The sequence below is a fragment of the Gadus morhua genome, chromosome 19 (genome assembly GCF_902167405.1).
Source record: "Gadus morhua chromosome 19, gadMor3.0, whole genome shotgun sequence".
In the NCBI taxonomy this organism is placed as follows: domain Eukaryota; kingdom Metazoa; phylum Chordata; class Actinopteri; order Gadiformes; family Gadidae; genus Gadus; species Gadus morhua.
The window spans coordinates 6,801,293-6,826,528 of NC_044066.1; the positions used below are offsets into that span (position 1 = coordinate 6,801,293).

General features: G+C 42.8%; 1 protein-coding gene across 1 annotated transcript in view; it reads right to left on the reverse strand.

Moving 5' to 3' along the window:
- whrna (whirlin a) overlaps positions 1-25,236 on the reverse strand; it is a 117,610-nt gene that overhangs the window by 32,556 nt on the left and 59,818 nt on the right. Inside the window, 3 exon segments of the mRNA XM_030341783.1 lie at positions 2,574-2,610; positions 5,710-5,918; positions 19,150-19,275. Of these exon segments, the coding sequence (XP_030197643.1) occupies positions 2,574-2,610; positions 5,710-5,918; positions 19,150-19,275 (372 nt within the window).

The following is a 25,236-nucleotide window of genomic DNA, read 5'->3' on the forward strand; positions in this document are numbered from 1 at the left end:
CTGGGAGTGAAGAGATATGCGTAGGTCATTGATATGGATGGTATTCACCTGTGGGGCGACAGGTGGGAGGATTCAGTGGAGGGCTGATTGAGGGGCTGCATTCCAATAGTTCTATAGCGATTCCACTCACCCTCGCTTTCTAAATCTCCAGGCGTTTGCTGCTGGCGTTTCAGCTGACAAATTGGCTTTGGTCGAGGATATGTCGATATGTTTCCCGCACAGGAAGATTTTCCGACTGCATCACTCGATGAATGAGGGATGAGTAACGGCCTCAGCTACACCAATATCCCACTGCTCTTTTCCTCAACCACTTCCTACTATTGCTCCTCTACTCAAAGGAATAGTTAGCAGGAAAAAGTTTATTGACTCAGCCCGGGTTTGAAAGGAGTCATTGGATGACATCATCAACAACATTATCCACGGTTAGTAATTCATGCCAGCCCTCTCGGATTAGCTGACACGATCAGAAAGATAGAAGAAAAGTCCTCTTGGACATTTAGAGGACATGTAGAAAGGTAAAAGGGCTATTAGGGTTTCAGTTTGTCCTTATCAAACCATGAATAATATCCATATCACCCACTTAAGGTTATTTTATCCAATGAGACTTACTGTGAATTCAGAAACAGGTCATTTAATGAACACCAAACCCCCTGACGCCGTCTTTCAATAATGCATCAACGCTTAATCCGGAGGTGACCATATCAGCCAATGAGATGTATGTATGTATGCATTATGTATTTAATGCAAACTAATCTACAAGTACCCTTCGGGTTTGGGTGTCCTTTAAGGAGCAGGTAGGGGGTAGGGGGTAGGTATGTCATTTGGGTTTGAAACTAAAACCTTTCTGTTGGTAATCAAACATCATAACCATTAGACTAATCTGGCCCACAAACTCTGGGCCAGAGTGACTAGACTGAGGCCCTGACTAGACTAGGCTCTCTTTTCAGCCTGGTCAGACAGTATTCAGAAGGACAAAAATCTCTATGAAGAACTGTGTTTCCTGGTATACGTAATATAAATCAATAAATTATAGTGGATCTCGTTTTATTTTTAATAAATACATTTTTTCTTTTCAATTTAATTTTAATATTTCCAGGCTCCATTTCATTTCAAACACAGTATAGAAACGGACTGCACTGGTAATAGTTTGCTCCCTACTGCTCTACTGCCTCAAGCTATCCTCTGTACTCATTCTGCTGCCTTCTCGAAAAATTATCTAGCAGTTGTATTATAATTAGAAAATAATTAGAAAAGCACTACTACAGATAATTTCAGCATCAACCGTAGATGATAATCTTCAATTTTCCCACTGGGAAATCTAGTCTATTCCATATAATCAGACTTTATTTGGTTCTGTCTGGACAACATATTGCAGCAAAAATGTGAGCTAAAGCTAGCCATGTCCTAGTCAAACATAGAACTTATACGTGAACTATATGCATAGACAATAAATAAATAAAATGTATTTAGGGCTTCGCTTGCTGATCAATAACTGACACCGTAACCATGGGTTCGCTCAGTTAGTTTTGTAATGCTGACCCAGAAACCTCTGGGTTACCCACAATCCCCTAGGTTACCCACAATCCCCTGGGTGACCCACATCCTATGGGCGACCCAGATTGTGCTGTTCCAGCGTCACCTTCCCCGTCTGAAAATCAATAAATTGAGCCCAGTTGAACAAAAACAAACCAACGCAACAAACGCCTCACACTGAATATAAACCAGGTTTACCTCATTGTATTTTCTATAAAAGTGTTTTCTAAAAAGTGTTATGTTGGATATTGGTATATTGGAAATAGTATTGTCAAGTTGACAAAAAATTGTGTCTTATATAAGAAGTTTTTAGCAGTCCTACTAAATTGTCTACTTGGCAAGATCTGCTTAAAGTGTGCACGTCTGTCAGAAAAAATTCAATTTATTCAGTAATTGAGAATATGTTGTCTGCCTTAAACAGAGATCTTTACAGTTCTGTACATGCTGTTTTTCAAAATAACGTCTGATCATGGAGAATAACCTAAGTGTCAAGTGTATATTTGGCTCCAACCTTTGAAGAGCTATACATTTGCCAAATCCTCAAAGAACATTCCTGTTACTTTATTGTATAAAATCACTAATCTGACAACGGGATAGGCCCAAATCTGTCCTCTCGCTCCCTGAGGAAGAAGTGATGCCGGTGCTCAGACGGTTTGTAAGTGATGAGGTGCAGGAGAAGGTGCTATGAGGTGCGTCAAATGGTTCGCCTCTGGCAAATGACACTGCGGCGTCGATCAGCCATTGCCGCGCATTGATAGATATTTAAAATGACTCGCGGGCCGTGGGGAATCATCCAAGCATTTCTTCCAGCTCAAATACAGATGCAGGACGAATACACCCTTAAAAAGATGAGACTACATCACGCACATCCAGATTCAAGTTACACTTATTTTCAGTCTTCCAGCAGAGTCCTCAAAAAGCGTCTTACAGTGAATACAGATACACATCATTGATTAGTAGGCAGGGGGCTAGGCATCATGAACAAGTATACCTTAATAGGACATGCACTCACACACACACACAAACGAAACAAGTCTTACCTTTCCGGCTGCGGAGGCTCCCTGGTCCATGGAAACACTGCAGGAGACATGAAGAGCATTACGAACATGTCTCATAACATAGACTGATACACAAACATGTTCACTAATACAAACTTGTCTCATAACATAGAATGGTACACAAACATGTCCACTTACACAAAGACATGTCCACTAATACACAAACATGTCAAGACACACTGAAACAGAACCATGATTGTTCTTATGTTCTCATTCTCTCATGGCAGTCACTCAACACACCAACACAAAAGAAAAGCCTACTACAGAGAGTGAGAGAGCTAAAAAGATACAGTCGCACACAAAGATATGCAACACTCATGCAAACATGCACGTCGTCACACAGGGTTGTTGATAGAGAGGCGGTATTGTGGTGGGCAGACTCCAGGCTGGACTGGAGTGTCATCTGAGCCTCATCACTGTGTGGGATCGCCTCGTCACTGAGGCGCTGCATCTTCTACCCCCTTTTGTGTCTCTCACAGAGTTAATTTGCAGCAAGCTCGTCACATTAATAGCGTGCAACTCTACACAACTGCCTGGTAACTTGAATTTGATTCACGCACAATCACATGCACGTGCACAGCACACCGACATCCACACACACCGCAAGCCACAAAAATCCATTCACACACCCACTTGTATTGCAAAAAGGATATTTGTCACAGTTTCTGAAGTTTGTTTCTATTTCTCTCTGAAATCCTCATGTGTCAATAATCTCCAAAACGATGGGTATTAAAATAAAAAATGTTGGCATTCACTTCGAATCTCATTGTGTAAGAAACGGGCAAATACACATCCATAGGTAAGCACCTGTGAAGTACTCGGTTGCTTCCTCAAATGGGACATCTAAATTAATCTTCTGAAACCGAGGATTGGGATTGAATTAGAGGGTTTAAATCAGATTATCTTATTTTAACTCTCCCAGACCAACTCAGCCGTCACTGGCTTCCTGTTAAAAAGGGTCATTGGTTAAAATAACACAGCCCTCTGTCAGTTGCTAGTGAGTTAAATGCACTGTGAGTTTCTGTTGTTGAATATCTATGTTTCTACCATTTCGATGTTAAACTGTCATTTCTGACAAATCAGGGCATGTCCTCCCGTATTGCTTTGGAGAATTAATGTTGCTTGTCAATCACAGGTGTGTGCACTCATAAATCATTATGACGTCATACCTTGTGAGATCAACAGGAGCTAAAGTCATTATGATGTCATACCTTGTGAGATCAACAGGAGCTAAAGTCATTATGACGTCATACCTTGTTAGTATCAACAGGAGCTAAAGTCATTATGACGTCATACCTTGTTAGTATCAACAGGAGCTAAACTCATTATGACGTCATACCTTGTGACAGACCAACAAGACCTCAACTCATTATGACGTCATACCTTGTGACTCAGGGCCAATAGGAGCTAAACTCATTATGAAGTCATACCTGGTGAGGATTAATGGGAGTTAAACTCATTATGAAGTCATACCTGGTGAGGATTAATGGGAGTTAAACTCATTATGATGTCCTACCTTATTCGGACCAATAGGAGATAAACTCATTACGAGGTCATAACTTGTTAGGACCTATAGGAGCTAAACTCATTATGATGTCATACCTTGTGACAGACCAACAGGAGCTAAACTTATTATGACGTCATACCTTTTGTGGACCAACAGAAATTAGTCTCATAACATATCATGAACTTTTCCCGACCAACAAGAGCACATTACATTCATTGCCCGTAACGTTCACGAATACGAAACAAGGACGAATTGAAACTGAAGCCATTACACACCGTCATACCTTGTGCGAAGCAGCTGGAGCTCAACTCATTGCAAATGATACAAAGGACCCACTGACACTAAACTCATTAAAACGGATCACACCGGGAGGTGAGAGGGAACCACAAGCCTTGCCAGGTGGTAAAGCATTTTTAATTGTAACCGTTATTTTTTTATTTCGCTTGTCATGAACAACTACCCTTTAATCTCCAAGATGTCAGGAGGAGAGGCAGACAGAAAGTGCTCTGGCTTTTAAATTACGCACAGACAAATTTCCAATAAGACCACAAAGGCTTGGAAAATCTACGATTTAATGAGTTGCGAGTGCGTCTGCATGCCCATCCAAGCTAATGTCACCAAATAAATTAACTTAAAAACACTTTGTGTCGGTTTTGTTACAGAATCTTCACAATTACTGGCGTTCTGGCAGCTAAAGGAGAATGGCCTGCCCCAGACAGGTAATGAAGAAGATTTACAGCGGGAGCAGTTAATATGTTGACCCGGGCTCTTCATCATGAAGAGGGTAGAGTCGCTTCACGTGGAAAACACCCAAACCCCTCTCTGTGTACATCGTGTTCCTTGGAAATGGGGATTGATGGAGAGGAAAACAAAAATGGATCTAAAATTCCAATTATTAAAAAGGACACATTTTGTGTCCTTGTCTCAGGGTGCTGAGGTACACCATGAGAGACAGGATGCTATGAAATTTAGTCGGGGGTGAGTATGTTCACATTTTCATATAGTCGTTGAGGATGACCTTAACCCCAGCTGATGTACTGCAGAGTTCATTTAGTGAGGTAAACATTTAGTTCCAGTTCTGGCATATTCCCAAGAATAACCATATATTTCTCACTTTTGCTCAATATTGTTATGCTTCTGTTTACGGCTTTTAAGGTCATACTCGCACATAAACAAACGTGTGCACAATACACCCCCCCAAACTCAGCCATACAAAACAAGTATGCACTTACAAAAAGGCAAATATATTGTACACACACGTAAATATTAAAAAAGTCACCATCCCACCCACACACACAGAGAGAAAATTGCACCCAAAAAAGCAAACGCACCCACATAACGACAACGAAAGTCAACCACAAATCACAATCCACCAACCAATACACACAAGCAATCCACGCAAACACCACAGACGTATAACACAAATACAAAGACACAAACCATACACGCAAATCACACATATACTGTAGCACAAAACAAACAATCTCGCACACACACGTCAGCTGAAGCCCCCCCCCCCCCACACACACACACACACACACACACACTAAGAACCATCCGCACCCCCCCCTCCCCCCCACCCCCCCCACCCACATACACACACTCACTCACCCCGCCAGGCTGCTGGTGGTGGAGGTCTCGGAGATCTGGGAGCTGGCGATCCACTTGGTCTCTCCCACCACGGTGCGGGCGTGCGGCAGCCGGCCCACGTCCTTCACCGTCATCATCAGGTGGCGCGACGACTTGAGCACGCGCACCGCGTCGTCGTGGGGGATGCCCAGGAAGCTGCGCCCGTTCACCTCCAGGATCTGGTCGCCCACCTGGTGGGAGGGGGGGGAGCCGGGGGAGGGAGAGTCGGGGGAGGGGAGACAGAGAGGCCAGTAGGGGGGTGTTGGAGCTGGTTGCGGGCCGTGCTTGGTGCGAGGCAGGGCGGGCGGGGGGAGGGCGCAGCGCTGAACGTACACAGTGTGAGGACACGTGACAAACAGAGAACAGGCACCGACGACGTGGGGTAGGGTCAAAGGTTAAAGGTTAAAGAGGGGAGGTTAAAGAGAGCGACAGGGGGTTGGTTGGGGAGGTGGCACAGTTGTGTTCCGGGATTAACCGAAAATGGAAACAATAATCAATAATTTATCCTGTGCTGGATGAGGATGATTAATAATACAAATAATGCTTGATTTTAGGCCTTTAGATGAGGACCTTTTGCAAAGCAACCGACTAGCATTTCTAGTCACCTCAGGGGGTGTCACACAAGGACGCCAACAGATTTGACTGAAAACTTTGGGGATCGAACCAAGAACCATTAGTGTGTGACCAAACACCCTAGAAGAGGACTAGTCTACCAATGTTCCCACTCAGTAAACAAAACCAACTTGACGCCGACTTCAAACGAAACAGAGGCATCGTTTAGCAACAGCCGTGAGCAGGCTCTTACAATGTGCCCTGTGCTAATTCGTTGATAAACAGACAGCGTTTACGTTGTGATTTGCCGGCCGCTAGGGCCACTTTACTGCTAATCACATCCGCCCACGCACACTCACACTCTTAGGAGGTATGAACTGTGCAGCTCCTGAATTAAGCTACTGTGTTCTGCTGTATTTAGCTAATGTGGATCTTCAATTCTCCCCTTGTCGTGTCCCGTCAAGCTGAATGAGAGAATTAATAACCCATTCCAAAATGGGTTTCTTCCTGCTCCTGCGGTTGGGCTTGTTTTCATGATCCCATAGTCTGTGTGAGTGTCAGAGGACTGTGACGTCGGTTTCTTGCAAGCTGTGTTTTGACTTCTATAAGAATTAGGAATGGATAAGGATATAGGATTTGTATTAGGACTAGATGAAGTGGAATAATGCAGGAAAAACTCTCACAATGATCTTGATTCTGGCTGACTAAGCCCCGATCTGGTATTCTGTTGTTTTTCCCACTAAGGCCCCACTGTGGGATTTAAGCCTCCGTTGAATGCTGTTATGCAAAAAAGATTTATTTATGGAAAATGAAGAATCTGTAAAAACATTGACTTCATGTATGTAATTGAACACAGTCAAAATAGTAAATTAATGAGCGGAAAGCAAGGTAAGAATTGAATATGTGGTCCATTTAATGTTTTAATGGGTTGGTTTAACCCTCGACCAAACATGTGCCCTCAGAACATGACAGAGGTCTCATCCATAATCATGTATGATATATATATATATATATATATATATATATATGAAATACAGAGAGACAAATGGATCTCAACTTCGTTCTCTCGAGGAGAAAACTCTTTCAGTCTCTTTCAACATCATTCGTCGTTTATTTATACTGTTATTCTGTCTTTGTGATGTACGGAACCCATGATAAAAATAATAATACGCCACCGAAAGAAATGAATACAATAACACAGAATGATAGAATCTAACCCCAACTGCCATATTGAAACAGCAACCATCGGTTTGTTGAGGATTGCCTGACACTGCACCAGGGAGGGTTTTTACATGACAAAAAGCTGATGTCAAAAGCAACAATAAGACAGCTTTGTATTGGAAACACATCAAGTTACCGCAAATCTCCAGGAGTAACCTCTCCCAGGCTCCCCGTCTATATGAACCTCTGCTGCCAGGATCGATGATTACACTATCCCTTAAGAAATATGACACAGGCGCCGCTGGCCTTGTAAAGCTGCTTTGACAGGCGCTTAGACTTTAGATTTAGAGTTCAGCACCAGCCCGAAAACAAAAAGCTGACAGATGTACATTGGCGTATTTTGTTTTATTTTGTGTCTAGCAAGCCAATGCCCCCGAAATCCCTGTGTTTTCAGAGAGTTTTCTCCCAGCCCAAGAACATGAGCCTGTTATGAATGAGGCCCGATACCCAATAGCTTGTCCCTGACTTCAAACTGGAGCAGCCGCACTACTACGATATAATCAGGAGCTCTGCACGACAGGCTGAATGTTATGAGCATCAGCAAAGGCAGTGAAAGGGGGCAGCGTATGAATAACGCCGGTCACACAGCCAAGCCAATTCATTACTCGGTATGGATGTGCGTACACAAATACGCCGAGACGGACGCGAAACACACACACGCACACACAAACACACCCCTAAAGGTAACCCATGTAGATGCATGCAGAAAAACACACACACACACACACACACACACACACACACACACCGAGAACACAAACACACACACAAACACAGATGAATATTAAACCGCACGTCTTCTAGATTTCCTCTTGTTAGCCGACAGTTAGGTGAACTCTGTATGCATCATCGCCATGGCAACGCAGCAGCGAGCCTGTGTGTGGCTTTAATGTTAATTTAGCACACCAATAATAGTTGCTTATGTTTGAGGAGAACCCTGTTGAACCAGTGATGTAAGACCAACTTAATGCTGGGAGACAGGGTGGTTGGAGGGGCTAGCTCCTCCTTCCAGGTCTGTGGGTTATTGACCGTACACAGAGTTCGTACGGGTTAATGAGTATCAAGTGTCAAGTCTTTGCGTAGATTTTGTACCCTTGAATGCATCATCACCACACAACTCCAATCCCATCTCCACACCAATAACCTCTGCGAACCCCTCCAATCTGGCGTCCGCCCCCTCCACAGCACAGACACTGTCTCCTCAAAGTCCTCAATGACCTCCTCACCTCTGCCAACACCTCGTTCCCTCAACTTCCTCATCCTCCTTGACCTGAGGGCAGCCTTCGATACCGTAAACCACACCATCCTGCTCACCAGACTCAACTTTACATTTCCTTTTGTTTGTTTATTGTTGTGTTCCTATGTTAAGCGCTTTGAGTGTGAGAAAAGCGCTAGATAAATTGAATTTTTTATTATTATTATTCGTGTAAAAATATTTTCACACAAAATCCTGTCTAGGGAACGATTATGTTAACAATACACTATTATACTTTATTTTGACTTGGTATTCGGCATTCTCGAAAACCATGTTTTTTTTCTGAATCTTTTCTTCTCCACACATCACCGGAAACATCTGCCATTAACTCTACAAACTCTCCAGGAATAAAATGCAGCGAATGAAGAAAATAATACCTAAATGCGTACCTCATTAAAAACATCTTTTTTTACCCTGAATGCTGCAGAGAGAGAATATATCAGAGCTGCATTAATCTGAGCAAAAGCAGAATCAGAAGAGAAACCTTGTTTTAATCCCTGCCTTGTCTCCCTTCTATTCATGGTTCGGACCCCCTTGAGGGGGGGGGAGATGACGTCCCCCATTCTTCCTCCAACCGCCTCTATTAACACACACACCTTGCATGCCTACCATGAAGTTCACCTCGACCGTTCATGAATGAAGAGGTGAATTTAAATTGTGATGACAGATGAATTCTTATGCATCCCTGAACACATGCTTTCCTAAACACCAGGCAGGGTAAAGCATTTGTTTTTCGTTCTGATTCTCTGTCCCTTGGCACAAAGGATGAGGGGGGGGGGGGGGGGGGACTGCTTGAACTGCATTCATTGTAAGGAATAAACGAAGCTACCAATTTCAACAGGGGGGCTCGGGGACTTTGTTTTATTTTCTATTTGCTGATCCCACCGCTGAGCAGGTTCTTTGTTTGGCTTCAGATTGTTTTAATTGAGATGTGGGCAATGAGAAACACTGTGTTAACAATGGCCTTTCTCCCATAATGCCCAATAAGGCTTTTGAGATTGCCAAAGCCAAACAAAAAAAACAAGAAAACAACTGAAAGGGGAAATTCCTGTGCTTCCATTAGTAGATTGTTGTGTGTAAAAGCACAAAAAAACTATGAAAAAACATAATACATAAAGTTAATGAAAACTCAACAGTCAACTTATTGAAGATAAGATGGAAGTGGTTCATCTGTAATAAAGCCCCCTTCTCTTTTTATTCCTCCTCCTGCTCCTCTTCCTCACTATGTACTGCCAGTGATTACCCTGTCAGTACTTTATAATTAACAGCCTTCATCCATAACACACACTCACTCAAACACACAAACATACATACACACACAAGTGTGCACACACACACACACACACACACACACACACACACACACACACACACACACACACACACACACACACACACACACACACACACACACACACACACACACACACACACACACGTCCCTGCTCATCCCATCGAACATGCTCTATTTCCAGAGCGTCTCCTCCAGATCCTCTTCTCCCTCCAGTCTTCAACTTTCCTTTTCATCATTCTCCTCCTCCTCCCCTTCATCTCTTGTCTCTTTTATTTTCCTATTTGCTCTTCCTCGATTCTTTCCACATATCCGTCAACGTCGTACTCCTTTACAACCTCTACCCACCCTCCTTCTATCCCTCTCTTCTGATCTTGCTCTCCTTCCTCTATTTCTCTTTCTTTCCTCCTTTCTATATTTCTCGTTCTCTCTTCTTTCTTATTACACTTGACTGCTACCATCCACCTGCTCTTCAATTCTTGTTCAATCACTTCTTAACACCTCATTTTTATTTTTATTTTATAGTTCCTCGTTCAGGCAATCCAATTGTTTTCTCTCGTCTCCTCCTCTTCCCTCCGCCACTCCTCCATCCTCTCCATTCTTGTCCCCTCCACCTCCTGGCTTCCTCTCCATGGATCCCCTCTCCATCTCCTGGCCTCCCATCCTCTTCCCTCTCGTCCCCTCTTTTTCATTTCCTCTGGCCTCCTTCCTATGCATCCTTGCCGTCCTCCTCTCTCTGCCCTCCTCCTCCCCTCCATCCTCTCCCAGATACTCCTGATGCTCCAACGTGTTCCTCTCTCATCACACTCCACGAGAGAGAACAGCACTCTCTAAATTAACTGCATGGCGATGTCAAAAGGACAAAGCTCAACACCATGGATACCAGCAGTGGGAGGGATATGTTTAAGTCCTGATCTACTTGATATTTCTTTATTAAAAAAAATACATATCGATATTCATCATAGATACTTTTCTCTGTCGTTACTGTGAGGCATTAAAGTACTTTAGGTGATGTATATACAATGATTAAACTGCCATGACTAAAGATGTTCTGAGAAACGTTTCCTTAGCATTTAGCATTAGCTTAGTGGCGAAGTCAGCAGAATGTCTTGGGTTTAGGTTCAAGTCCCGGATGCATAAATCAGTTTTTACAACTACAAATGATTATGCATAATACGCAATATACTTTGAAAACAGTTGTGTGCTTAGTGGCAGGGCAGGTGTTGAAAGCATATTATGCCAATGCAGTACAGCGCAGTATGAATATACAATACTTTCTCCCTATTTGAAGAAACAATGCAGCCAATCAGAATGACAGCCACAGACAACGCCACAGACAAGACCAGCCAATCAGAATGACAGGCACCAAGCCACAGACAAGACCAGCCAATTGGATGGTATGATTGGGTGTTGTGTAACCATCAAGGCATGGATCATTCCAGAACCTGCCACAGCGAGACATTTAGGAACGAACACAACGGTAATCACAAGTCCTCTCCTGTTATATATTTTAGAACTTTTCACATTACTACATTCAGCTCGAGCCTCGCCAGCCTTCTCTCCTGACAGTCTGACACCGAGAGGAGACCGTCCAAGGTCTTCAGCAGGCGCTAACTGTCATCCGAGAGCCTGTGATCTCTAGTGAGGAGATATCCACTTGAGATCACAGCCGACTGAGTCGCAGAGGGACAATGGAGGAGAAGGAAGAGGAGGAGGAGGAGGAGGAGGAGGAGGAGGAGAGGTAGGAAGGAGCCTGTCAGAGCGGTCATATTGCTCGCTAAGAACCCCACTGCTGCCTTAAGTCCTTCAGCAACTTCTTGAACTCTGACCTTGAGCTACTCAATTGCTTCCAATGTGGGCGATGTTTTTCCTTATCACGTTATTTTCCTTCGTTTCAGAGGGCAGAAAACAAATAACAACCATAAGTACAGTTATTGTCCCTTGTTGCTTCAAAATATATAAAAATATATTTTTTTATATCATCAAAACTGTTTATAGGTCCCAACCGTTGATGCAGATCCTGCTGATGTTGAGACAACTAATAAATCTTACAAATGCTGAATCATCGATCCTACTGAACTGTATTAAAATGTCAAACGGCAAATGTCAAATGTATTAAAGCCGGTTATGTTGAACGAGGTCTCGAGAAAATACACAACGTCGGAATGTCAGACATTTGTCAGCTTTCATCAAAACATTAGCAGTACCGTTAGCATCTATGAAGGCAACTGTCAAAGCGTTATGAATCGCCCGGTAAAACAGTTCCTTCCGGGGTAATGTTTCATGTTACAATGGGCAATTCGGATGCATAAAACAGAATAAATACCAAACAAACAAAAACAATCATGTTTTGTGTTGACCCCTTGGCCGTTGGTACAACAGAGCGTGGTGGCGGTGGCGGTCGGTCAACTATTGTGCGTGTCAACAGGGTAATTACTAGGAGATGCTTCAGCGTTTGTGCTTGTGCGTTTGCAGCAGAAACACAATGAGAGGAGGCAGTAATGCAGAGCATGAAACCAATGCCAAAATTGCCCCTTGATGCAACCGAACCCTGGATCGCCTCCAGGGCACTTAGAGCCACAAAGGTTGTATTTACGTCACTGCTTGCGTCAGTGTGCGTTTTTGTTGTTGCTGTGTATTTTGGTGTGCATGAGGAGGATTGGTGAGGGAGGGAGGGAGAGAGAGAGATGGATAGAAATACTACCAAAGAGCGAGAGAGAGACTGAGATAGATAGGTGGAGAGAGATAGAGCGCAAGACAGACAGACAGCAAGAGCAAGAGACATGGACAAAGTGGAATAGACAGAGAGCGATGGAGTTGGATAGAGCAGGCGAGGGAGAGAGAGAAAGAAATTATGAATAAACAGAGAGGTGGAGTGGGTGAGAGAGAAAAAAAAGAGATTGACAGATACGCAATGAGAAGAGAGATTGACAGACAGGTAGAGTGGGATGAAGAGAGAGGGAGGGAGGGAGAGAGGGCGGTGTTAATCATGCTCCATCGTGATGTTTTTTGCGGGGAGTCATTATTTCCTCTTGAACTGTCCCAGGTGACTAATGAGTCCAGCTGCTTGTCAACACACTACATTTTGATCAATAACACACACACACACACACACACACACACACACACACACACACACACACACACACACACACACACACAAACACACACACACACACACACACACACGCACACGCACACGCCTCTTGTCAGTTAAACCCAGTTAAACCAACCCACACACACATGCGTGCTCCTGTTTACAAACTCCAGAGTTGTGACCACACACACAAACACACAGAAACAAACAGATAAACACACACACAGACACAAACGCCAGTTGGTGTACCCACATGCAGGCATCTCCATTTACGCAACAATACGACTATCTTAAAAACAAAGGCTTCCATACAAAGCTCCTTCCCTTTCCTGTTTGCTCATCCCAAACACTGTGCTATCACACTGCAGTGGTGGAGGAAACATAGGTCCACTTCATCTGGATTTATGAGAGATACATCATATTCTTCTTTGCTCTCTGCTCCTTCTCCTCCTCCTTCTCCATACGGCAAGAAAAGTGCACTCTGAACGCACACGTGCACGGCACGCCCCTGTGCAGTGGTGCACGCCTCCTGAAGGATGCATTTCATGTTGTCTACTTAGGTATTCATGTCCCTTAGTGGCTCACTAGTAGGGGAGGTCCAGTTCATAGCTATTGATTACTGGCCACGTTAATTAGTAAAGTATCGATGCTGTATAGTTTATACTGCAGCATAGATCATGTCGTAATTATATAACATGGCGCAAAGTTATATTTAACAGCTAACCCTAACTATGAATTTCATAATTATGATTAGCTGAAAGATAAATCTCACTTATTAGCCATTTTATAGTTTAATGCTATTTTTGATTAAGCTCTTAACTTTAATTTGGTTATAATATGTATTATATTGGAGCTTCTTAACAGAACCTAATGCACTCAGGTTTGGATGAAGTATGACGAACACGATGATTGACGAACAGAGAATAATATTGGGGACAGATGTGAATCACTTTCACTTACATCATTAAATGTAAAGCAGATAATTGCATTTTAGGAGAATGAAGGAGAATGAAGAACGTTGAGGTTTTTAATAGTTACGATGAAAGAAAGATCATTGAGAATATAATGCCTTCAGCTAGATCTCCTCATAGATCTAGCTGAAGGCATAATTCACATGATTCAGAAAGAGAATTCTCTTTCTTTCACACGATTCAGAAAGAGAAAAACAAAAATTATTATTTTCTCCATTACATTCTCTTGTTCAGAGTTTCTCTCTCTGCCACGAACAGACACGCACACACAAAACACTCATGCACAAGACTTAGGCGTGCACACACGGACACACGCAGGCACGCACAGACTGTAACACACACACACACACGCACACGCACACACACACACACAGGAAAAGAAAGACTTAAAAAGAGGATTCTGTGCTTTTTGTGTGTGGGTACTCGTGTCGTTTACATATTCCAGCACCATGGACAGCGACGGTTTCTGTGCAGAAGCTAAGCCTCAAAAAGGAGGCGGCAGCTGATAAACAAGGCACTGAAAACGTCTGCTGTGTTTGACCTCTCACTCTCCATAGATCTACCTTGAGAATTAGGAAATAATGAAGTGCTGATTATTCATAACGAGAGACCTCCACAGTGTGTTTGCGGTTTACTATTCAGGTATTAAAATGATTCCTTTATACAAATAATTGTAGATACAGGTCATTGAGGAGGGGGTTTGGTTTGGGGGCCTCTTGCTTTAGGTAATCTACAGAGAGTCTGTACACATTGGGGTTCAAACCCAGAAACCCTCAGTAGTGGTGAGTCGAAAGGCCCCTTGTCTATCCTGTTCCCAGTGGTAAGTCAGTGAGTGAGTAATAACACAATAACAACAAGTATGAGAACGGTAAGTTGGTATGGCTGGACTACTAGCATACCAAAACATCAATATTATTGTTTGCTGCAATATGTGGCAGCCAAGAGGCAAGCCACATATTTACTTACTTACACAGTTCATCACCTTAACTACGCCAGCAAAGAAGCAATTCAAATTATACAGTGATTTTCTTTCTCACCCTCTCTCGCTGAAATGAGACGCTAGCATCTCCTCCCGCTTCTTGACCTTAACCTCAATAAGCTGGTAGCGCTACAATAGCATCTCCTCCTGTTGCTTTACCTTTAACTCAATGAGCCGCTAACCTTTAACTCAATGAGCCGCAAAATTAGCTGCTAGCACCAAGCTAGACGCTCCTCAAGCTACTTTACCTTTACATCAATTAGCTGCTGGGGCTAAGCTAGCAGCTCATCAGGCTAATTTACCTTTATAGCAATTAGCTGCTGGTGCTAAGCGAGCAGCTCCTCAAGCTAGTTTCTCCAGTTACTTTACCTGTTTAGTGCGTCACCGCGTGTACTTCACCACCAGAAAGACCTTTCCCTCCCCTCAGACCTTTATCTCAGACCCGCTAATTAAATTAAAACAAACCAGGCAGACTCGTTGAAAAGGGTAGTGTTTGGCAGGCCTGACCTTTTGCTACCCTGAGAGAGAATCACGTTTTATGTGCTGTAGCAATGCTGCCAAGACTCTCTACAAACACACACACACTTTACACATGATATGCCAAAACTAAACACACACACACACACACACACACACACACACACACACACACACACACACACACACACACACACACACACACACACACAGGTGTAGAAGGTCACGAAAGATTTCCTTCTCACTGCCGACCAACAAAGATGGTAAAACAAAAAAGAGTACCCTACAAGACTGTAGGCAAGAGGAAGTGCGTTAGCAAACGGAAGAGTGAGTATGTTCACTATTTTTTAAGATATATATGATTATGATTATTGTGGCCTGATGATTGCTTTTATAATGATTGTCTCACTGTAGTCCAACACCCAACAATTAATGGAACCCAAGAGCCTCAGCAAAGACAGAATAGTGAGGACCTTCACATGATGCATACACGTATGTATATGCATAAGGCAGGGTATTGTATTGAATACGAGTCATAAACGCCTGGATACACATGGGGTATGTCCGTGCCTGCTGGATAAACAGCAGTTATTTGTTTTTGTTTAATATAGACAGTTGGCTCAAGGCGGAGTCACAGGACCTGGAGTGAGAGGAGGTAATAATGGACAGCGAAGGGGGGTTCATATTTACCCGCTGAGTGCTGCCACTCAAACATGTCCTTAGCTTGGCATTCGGCTCCAGCCAACAGACCGGAGCCCTGGGGATGTTAGTCGGACTGTTTAGGATGCACACTGCGTCCCTGACAAAGTTACACACACACAGGTTGCACTACGGATCCGGGGCTGGGCTTCATGGTTATTAATATGGTGATTATGATTATGATTGTGATGATGATGAAGATTCACTAAGTTGTATTGGCCACATTATCATTACGGGTACTAGTGGGCCTAGTAATGGTAGTATTAGTGGTATCAGTGATTATGAATGATTGGACTTTTAGGACAAAATGAACATAGCTTTGAGCTAAACTAGATTACAGCTAATAATAGTTAGCTATTAACCTTAACTAGCTCAATTATAATCAGCAATCATTATAAACAGCTAATCACAGTTGGTCATAAACTCCAACATAGGTTAAGCTAAGCTAGGCTATGGCTAACATAGCCAACTATAGACCAGGTGCCCCTGCAGTGAGCCACTATGGGATGTGAATACCTGAGTGGACAACATGAAAGGCGTGCTAAAGGACACGTGCTGGGCAACGCCGCAAAGGGATGTGCACGTTGTCATGTGTAAGTATTCTCCTCTGAATAGCAGGTCTTTGAGTGGCCAGTCGCACTCAAGTGAGGACCCTATAATGAGCACCACACAGTCGGATTCAGGCTACGCTGCGACGGCATCGCCGCTGTTCACTACAAAGGCGAAGGATATGACAAGCACTTAGCACCCTTTGATTTTAAGTATTGAATTAGTATCGGTGATTAAATCAGATGTTTGAGTTAAAGGCATTTCTCGCCGACTCAGCTTGTGAATGTTTTCCGTGGATCAAAGCCCTGCTAATCTATTTCAAGTTTTCATTTGAATCCGATAAATGTGTCAACAGGAGATGATATTAGACTAAAACTTACTCTAGCTCCCCCGCCCCTCCACCACTGCCCTCCTCTCTCTACACCTTTGCTCACATATTCACAAATTATCTAAATTACCAGAGCACGTCGCGCTTCATAGCAGAAGTATTGGCCATTATACATGATGACCGAAGGACAAACAGAAATGCATTTAACAATTCATAATTCCTCATTTTGGCACATAGCAAATGTTTGAAAAGTGAACTACAAAAAAAGCGTAGATGCAAAGAATTTCCCACTAGACTTTGGCTCTCTATCAGATCTACTTCACGGCCATACCACCCTGAACATGCCCGACCTGGTCTGATCTCGGAAGCTAAGCAGGGTCGGGTCTGGTTAGTACTTAGACCGCCTGGTAACCCCAGGTGCTGTAAGTGTTGTCGGGTTGTGGCCAATAGGTGGCACTCTTCCCTCTGGCCCCTTCCCTCATCAATCCCGATGCCCCAGTGCAGTGACGGGGACACTGTGCTCTGGAAGGTGCCGTCCTGCGGATGAGACGTAAATCCGAGGTCCTGACTCACTGTGGTCATAAAAGATCTCAGGACACTTATCGTAAAGAGTAGGGGTTTCCCCGGTGTCCTGGCCCAACCAGGCTAATTCAATCTGGCCCCCTAATCGTCCTCCTGTACAATTGGCTGACTCATTAATTCCCTAAATCTCAAGCTGGTGTGAGGTGAGCGTTCTGGTGCAGATTGGCTGCCGTGCATCAGCCACTTGGGTGCATTACACTGGTGGTGGTGAGTTAGGTCCCTCCCTTCACTGTAAGCGTCTTTGGGCCATTGAAAAAGCGCTATATAAATATAATGAATTATTATTATTTACTTTTGGCAGGTAGCTGAACTTACTAGCCACTGAATCATCCAGGTAATGCAACTTAAAATTCAACTTATCTTTTTGTTTATTTGCAGATAAAACAGTAGAGCAGATGCTCCAAATAATACGGAGAGCAGATGTGACAGGTGCAGCAGCTTGCAATGCATTGTGGTTGCTGAAAGGAACCAGATGAATTACCTCCTAGTTTGGTTATTTTCGGTTATTTGGGTACGATGAAATGCGGTCACACACACACACACACACACACACACACACACACACACACACACACACACACACACACACACACACACACACACACACACACCGACCATGGACTCATCCTCCTCCGGTGACCTAGTGTGTGTAAACCCGGTGCCCCTAACAGATAACCGACTGAATGGCTGGGATCACAATTGAGTAGTTAGGAGCTGATGATGGCCGTGTGTCCTTCAGCCTTCTCCTCTCAGACTAACACTCCTCCCTCTCCAACAGCCCTGCCAGTGTGATCAAAGACACAAGACTGCGACGGCCCTGTGTAGCTCCACTGGCAGAGCACGGCATCCACACTGCCAAAGGGTGACCTGTTTGACACCCAGAGTCGTTACCGACACAGTACTAACAGTGTATGCACTGGTCTTGTAAGGCCAAACGGGACATTTATTATTATTGCTTCTGATTTTTCCTCGGCCTGGAGCCACTCAGGCAGCTGCTGTAGGCTGCTCCTCTGGCTGACTACACGTGCGGGTACAGTGGGTTCAAAGGCTGTCGACGTAATCGAGGAAAACATCTGGAGGTTTAGCACTAAAAGGGAGCAGTCGCTATGGAAAGACTATTGGAATGCGCCCAGAGGGAGGCATTGTTATGATAAGTTAGTTACTATATAAAGATGTCGTTAGTTGGTTGTGTAAATGTGTTTATATAAAGGTGTAGGTCAATGTCGTTGAATAGAAGTGTGATTATAAAGTAAGTGTGGTTGTATAAAGGTATTTGTCAATGTAGTTACATAGAGGTGTGACAATAAAGTAAGTGTGGTTGTATAAATGTGTAGTTCAATGTCGCTACATAGAGGTGTAGGTTGCTGAATCCTTCTCAAGGTGTGGATGATAGTTGTAGGTGTCGGTGTAAAGATGTCTACCTTGAGTCCTCCGCACTCTGAAGCAGACCCCTGGTCCACCCCGGTGATGTATATCCCCAGAGCGTACTCTGCCCCGCCCCGGATCATCAGGCCCAGAGACCGCCCGTCATCCAGCACCAGGTTCACCTGGGAGAGAGACACAGGGTCAGCATGGAGAGAGAGAGGCACAGGGTAAGAACCAGAGAGAGAGAGATGGGGTTAGCATGAAGAGAGAGAGGCAGAGGGTAAGAACCAGAGGGAGAGAGATGGGGTTAGCATGAAGAGAGAGAGGCACAGGGTAAGAACCAGAGGGAGGGAGATGGGGTTAGCATGAAGAGAGAGAGGCAGCATGAATGAACACTGTAGTAGGCTATGCCATGCCTTAAAATAATAATAATAACAATAATAAACTCGAGAAAAGCAGGCTATATCCCAGCCTTCCAAAGCAAAATCCCATTTTACGGTAAATGATAACGTTGGTTAAATTATTTGGGAAAGAACAGATGATAAAGAGGTAAGTTGTACTCAAATCAATGCATCTGCAAACACCATAGAGGAAACACATATTTTCTTGACACAGACATCGTGTACAAGCCCATACATTTTAGGATTTATGAGTAGACGTATTTGGTCGTGAGAAAACATTGTTTTACCGCGAGGGAGTGTTAAAAATAATGAATGAATGCAGGCGTGCGTGTGTGCCTCCATCTGTTTAAACACACGCAAACTTAACGCATAATACAGTCCATGGCAATGTACATTAACGGGGGAACACATGCATATTAGGAACACAAGTCGATAACGAAAATGCATACAATACTGGTAAGAAACTATGTGTGTTAATGTATTGGCACATATCATTAAATAGACCAACAGTTGCGGCCACAGGACCGCTTATCATAGGTGTGCTGAGTTTTCTTTGCCGAAATTTACATGACGACTCAGTTTTTCGGAAGTTGTAGAAGAAAACGCTATTGTGAATTAGGCAATATTATTTGGCCATAAACTGAGCCATTTGAAGTTTGAAATTCATGTGGTCATGCATCTGTCTCATCGGAGTCTTCAAACAAGCTGTCAAAATATCAACTCGTCAGGTTCAAATGCGCTCATGGCTCAAAGGGGATGGGAGATGGCACTCTCATTGGTTTAGTGCAGGTGACGCCCAAACCACAACTACGGGTTATTAGGCTACTTCAGACCAACCCTTTTTAGATTTGCGTACGGCGCAAGAGTCATTTATCCGCCGTGTGAACGGCGGATAAAGAGACCACCCCACAAAGCTACTTCCGTTTTGAGCTTCTCACTTGTGTTTCAGACAGTTAAAATAGGGCCCACAGTGTTAGAACCAGAGGGGGAGAGACAAGAAGGGAGACAGGGGGTTAGCATGAAGAGGGAGAGAGACATTATATACCAACTAGAAAATGCATTTCCTGCAGAAAAGTAGGCCTACAAAGTGAGGTTGAAAATATTTTATGATAAAGCCACAAAGATTAAGAAATAAAAACCACGTTAAATGGAAAAGTCTAAATGGATTAAACAATGTCAACATGCACAGCATTTTAGAAAATGTAAATGGTTGGAAACAAATAAAGTGACAAAGCATTGCTAAAAATGCAGAAATTTAAAAAGAATTGAACTGAAGAATCTGAAAGGTCAAATGTATTGCACTGCTGGTGTGTGTCTTGTGTGTTTGCGTGTGTGTGTGTGTGTGTGTGTGTGTGTGTGTGTGTGTGTCTCTTTAAGAGTACAAGTGTGTAGATTTGTTAAATGGTTTGAACAAAGGCAAACGGTTGAAAAATGATTGAGTTACGATGTCTTAAGAAGTAGGAGTGTCAGAATGGGCAGACGTCTTCAATGAAAACAGCTGAAAACGAAGCCGGTATGGAACTAAAACTGTGATTCTGAAGAAAGTTTAAATGATATCGAAATTCCATTTAGATATTATTGAAGATAGTGTGTCGATTTGTTAAATGGTTTGAATGAAGATAAACGGTTGAAAATTTATTTAGTTACGTCTTAAACAGTTGAAGTACCAGAGGACAGCTCTGCCGTCCTCCCATTGACTCCCATGTTAAAAAAAAGATAGTATTTTAAAAGTAGAATATCTTAAAAAGTATAAAATATTTAAAAAATCTGAAAAGATGTGTGGGATTCCAAGCTATTCTGAACAGTTTTAAATTTGAATGGAGTCTCTAGGTGAGAAATTGCGGAAGGAGATAGGTCCCAAAGTTTGTAGAGAATAATAAAGAGGAAAGAAAGAATAAAACTTATGAAGAACAATAGTTGAGCGCTGCATGCAGCACTCACCTAAAAAAGAGAGAGAGACTGTTAGAAGGGGATGGAGGGAGACAGCATGTATCAAGAGAGATTCATAGTTAGAAGGAGAGAGAAAAAGTTAGAATGAGAGAGACGGTAAGGAGGGTAGAGAGGGTCGGAGTAGGAAGGTTGAAAAGCATCGGCTGATGATAGAGAGTAAATAAAAACTGTCGACACAGAGTAGGTGCACTCACGTTAATCAGTCTGATTAGACTGTAACCTCAGGGATCATTGAAATTCAAGTTCATGTTCAAAACATCAAATTCATTTTTTTTGATTTATTCTTATCATATGGCCAAACATTGGATGACAAAACAAGGAGATACCACACGTTTACTAGTTATCTTTGTGTGTGTGTGTGTGTGTGTGTGTGTGTGTGTGTGTGTGTGTGTGTGTGTGTGTGTGTGTGTGTGTGTGTGTGTGTGTGTGTGTGTGTGTGTGTGTGTGTGTGCATGCTTGTGTGTTTTTGCGTGTAGTAGGTCTGCCTCCTACTTGGCTTCAGACCAAGTTTAAAAATCATAAATCAGAGTGGAAACTGGAAGGGGTCCAAGCGCTTCAGGGACTAAACCATATATCTCCCTCCGCTGCTCGGCTACACAGCCATCCCAAATAGGGCTCCGTCTGCCTCTGGCTTTTATTCTGAATGAATCTGCTGACGCTGAACGTTAGCTGTCAGGGCAAAGCTAACAAACGGCAGGGTCCTGATCCGGACCAAACCGGTCAGGCTCCCCTGGGTTTGGTGGGGCCAACACTGTTCGCTACTCCTCCTCAGAGTTCAACACTGTCCCATGGCTCGCGGTTAGCCTGGATGCTATCTACCGGGAGCGAGGGATTGATGGGCTCGTAATAGCCAGGAACGGTGTAGAAAATGTCTTTGCATGATGACTAATAAAGAGGTTAAACGATGCCCTTGGGCAAGGCAGTTTTGGTTAAGTAGATAGACATTTTTGAATTTTATGATGGTATAGCAGAATAAATATCACATTTAATGGTGATTTTTTTAGCAGTATATGCAGAAAATGTTGGACAATGGAGCTTAAGTGTGAATTTATATGAAGCATAGTGAGTGAAAAAAAATCCCTTCACTATCATTCTCAAAATAATCTCTTTGTTACCATAATTATAAAATTACAATTTTGAAGACATTTATCGTACCTATGACTTCAATTCAGAATAAATCTGCACCAAAACCATCATTGTTCGATCATATGTTATTGTGCCTTTCATAAGCGGATTGTTATAAGTGACTGAGGATATTGGTGAGGTTACAAGCAGAATGGAAACGGAATGTCTTGTAATGGAAATCATTGCTACTCCTTGTGTTGTTATTGTTTCAGAATCCGTGAATCCTACTTTGGATTGTTGAATCCCAGCTTGGATAGTCCCACTTATGATGTCACCGCCAGATTAGTTTCAGAAACCTCCCACATTGAGAGTTATTGAAGCATTTAATGGTAGGATTTGTAGCAGGTAATAAAGTGAAGGAACCAAAGATGGTTGACACTTATAAAAAGAATATTGTTAAGGAGCAAGAGAAAAATACATAATTTATGACCAAAGGTATGACTTTCTAGATAAAGAAATGATTAAATAGCAGGGAAGTCGAAATGCAGCCAAGCTAAAAAAAAAACATAGAGAAAGAAAATGAATTGTGCTTATGCTTATGGAATCCAAATGTCAGTGCAGTGCCATCGGGACTTTCCAATTTGTTATAAATTGTTATAAAGAAACCATAGATGTAGAAACAACGGCTTTTTTGAAGACCTTTTGAAGAACACCATATGCATCACAGAAAAAATAGGTTACCCACATAATGTCCTGGGTGTAAGAGCCGGAGAAGAAATTGCACTCAGGCAATGCATTTTCAAGAGTCCCTCGCTCTGAATAAAACAATAGAAGGGGTCCATCCAAATCATCTCATAGCTACACAATTTCATACGTCTCCACATTTGGCTGGAAGCTAGAGTGGAGCCACTTCAGTGTAGAGAGTTGCAGCAGCAATGAATAAAATATATTCAATAGAGACACAATATGCACTGCTTAGGAAGTTCATGGATAAAAATGTGACAACACTGATAACAGAGCTGGTAGAAGCCCATGGTAAAATACGTCTCTATATGGTAAAAAGGCATCAAGAAGCTGCCAGGGTGTCTATCTTATTTAAAAGTTTTATTTAGAGAAAGGCTCAAACCTTCAGTATACTCACTACTCAATGGAGGAAGATATTTGAAAGGTTTATGATGCCGAGAAAGCGATGCAGCACAGCAAGTCCAAACGTACGTGACGTGAATCCAGCACATCCTTAAACATGATGTTCATTGTAACACTGGACACAGGCGGGGTCAGATCCACAGCTCAGGAACATTGCCGATACATCTGAAAGAGTGCTGAGATACTCAGCCGGTTGATAGTTAGCTGATTTATGGAAAATGCAATGATTAGACTTTGTATAATTGATCATTAATTTTGAGTAAAACAATATTATTATTATATAATTTTTCTGGTTATAGCTTTTGGAAAGAATATAATTAATCTGCAGTATCTCTTGCGTTGTCTGTTTCGGTCATTATAACACAGATACTCCTCAATGCTTCTCAGACCGATTTACGTCCTGACATTTACGGTATAAATGATTCATCAAAACACTAAACAACAACAAAAAGTAGTGCAGGATTATAGAATTAAAAAAAAATGAAGAAGAACCCACGATGGTAACAAAAAGTCAAGGTCGAGGCCCGGAAGAGGAGCTCAGCTTTAGCCCTTCCACATCCCAAGGCTGTGTGCTCCGATAAATAAGTTGTCACATACTGGAAAAGTGTTCACAGTTCACATGAAAACCTCCCCATGAACCAATTTATCAATTATTACCCTTCTAAATCAGTGACACAGCTCTATTTCACTTTCACTTTCTCCCACTGTTTGGAAAAAAGCACCTCAACTAAATGTTTTGGTCATCTAAAAATCAGGCCAGCGTAGAACCTTTTCTATCATTCCTACCTTAGAAAAAAATGAAAGTGGCACACTTAAATGAATCCTTTCTGTATAGTTTCACTTGATTTTTTATTAAAAAGCTCATCAAGCTTTCAAAATGTTTTAGATTTGAAAGCACGGCGCTAAGTTCCTTTGCTTGTTTATTTAAAAAATTGTAGAGATTACCTCCATTTTCAAATAAGGCTTTAACTCTCCTATACTGAACACATGCTGAGTGATAAGTTACATCTGACCCTTCGATAAGCTCCAGTCAATACCATGACCAAACATTTGTGAACCTAAGCCCCTTTTGGATCCTCCTGTCCCTCTGGGAGACTCTACTCAAACAGCCCTCACGCCTTGGCAAACAAGGGACAAGACTGGGGACAGCCATGTGAACTCAGGTCTGGAACTATATGGATCTGAGGACAATGACTTCATGGAGCTGCATGATGTTTTCCCTCGAAATCCATCAATGTGATCAAACTTACAATGTCAGTCCACGCTCGTGTCACGTGCGATATTAAAGGGTCTCATAGTATCATTCATTGACTAGCCTTTAAAAGGCATTTAAAAATCAAACTTTTTGTGCCATCACAAGTGACAGTGTCCAACCGTATCATGTGTGATGTTTGGATCAACCTACCAGCCTGTCCAGTGGACTGTACCAACTGGTTTGAAGGTACAGTCAGGACTTATCACCCACACACCTGGTAGTGAAAAGCAGGGGTCCCTTTAAACTCCAGGCAATCACATCGCTGACATTGGTTTTCTCATTGGGAACAAAAATGTGTGAAAAGGGAAGGAACCACGGCCGCTGAT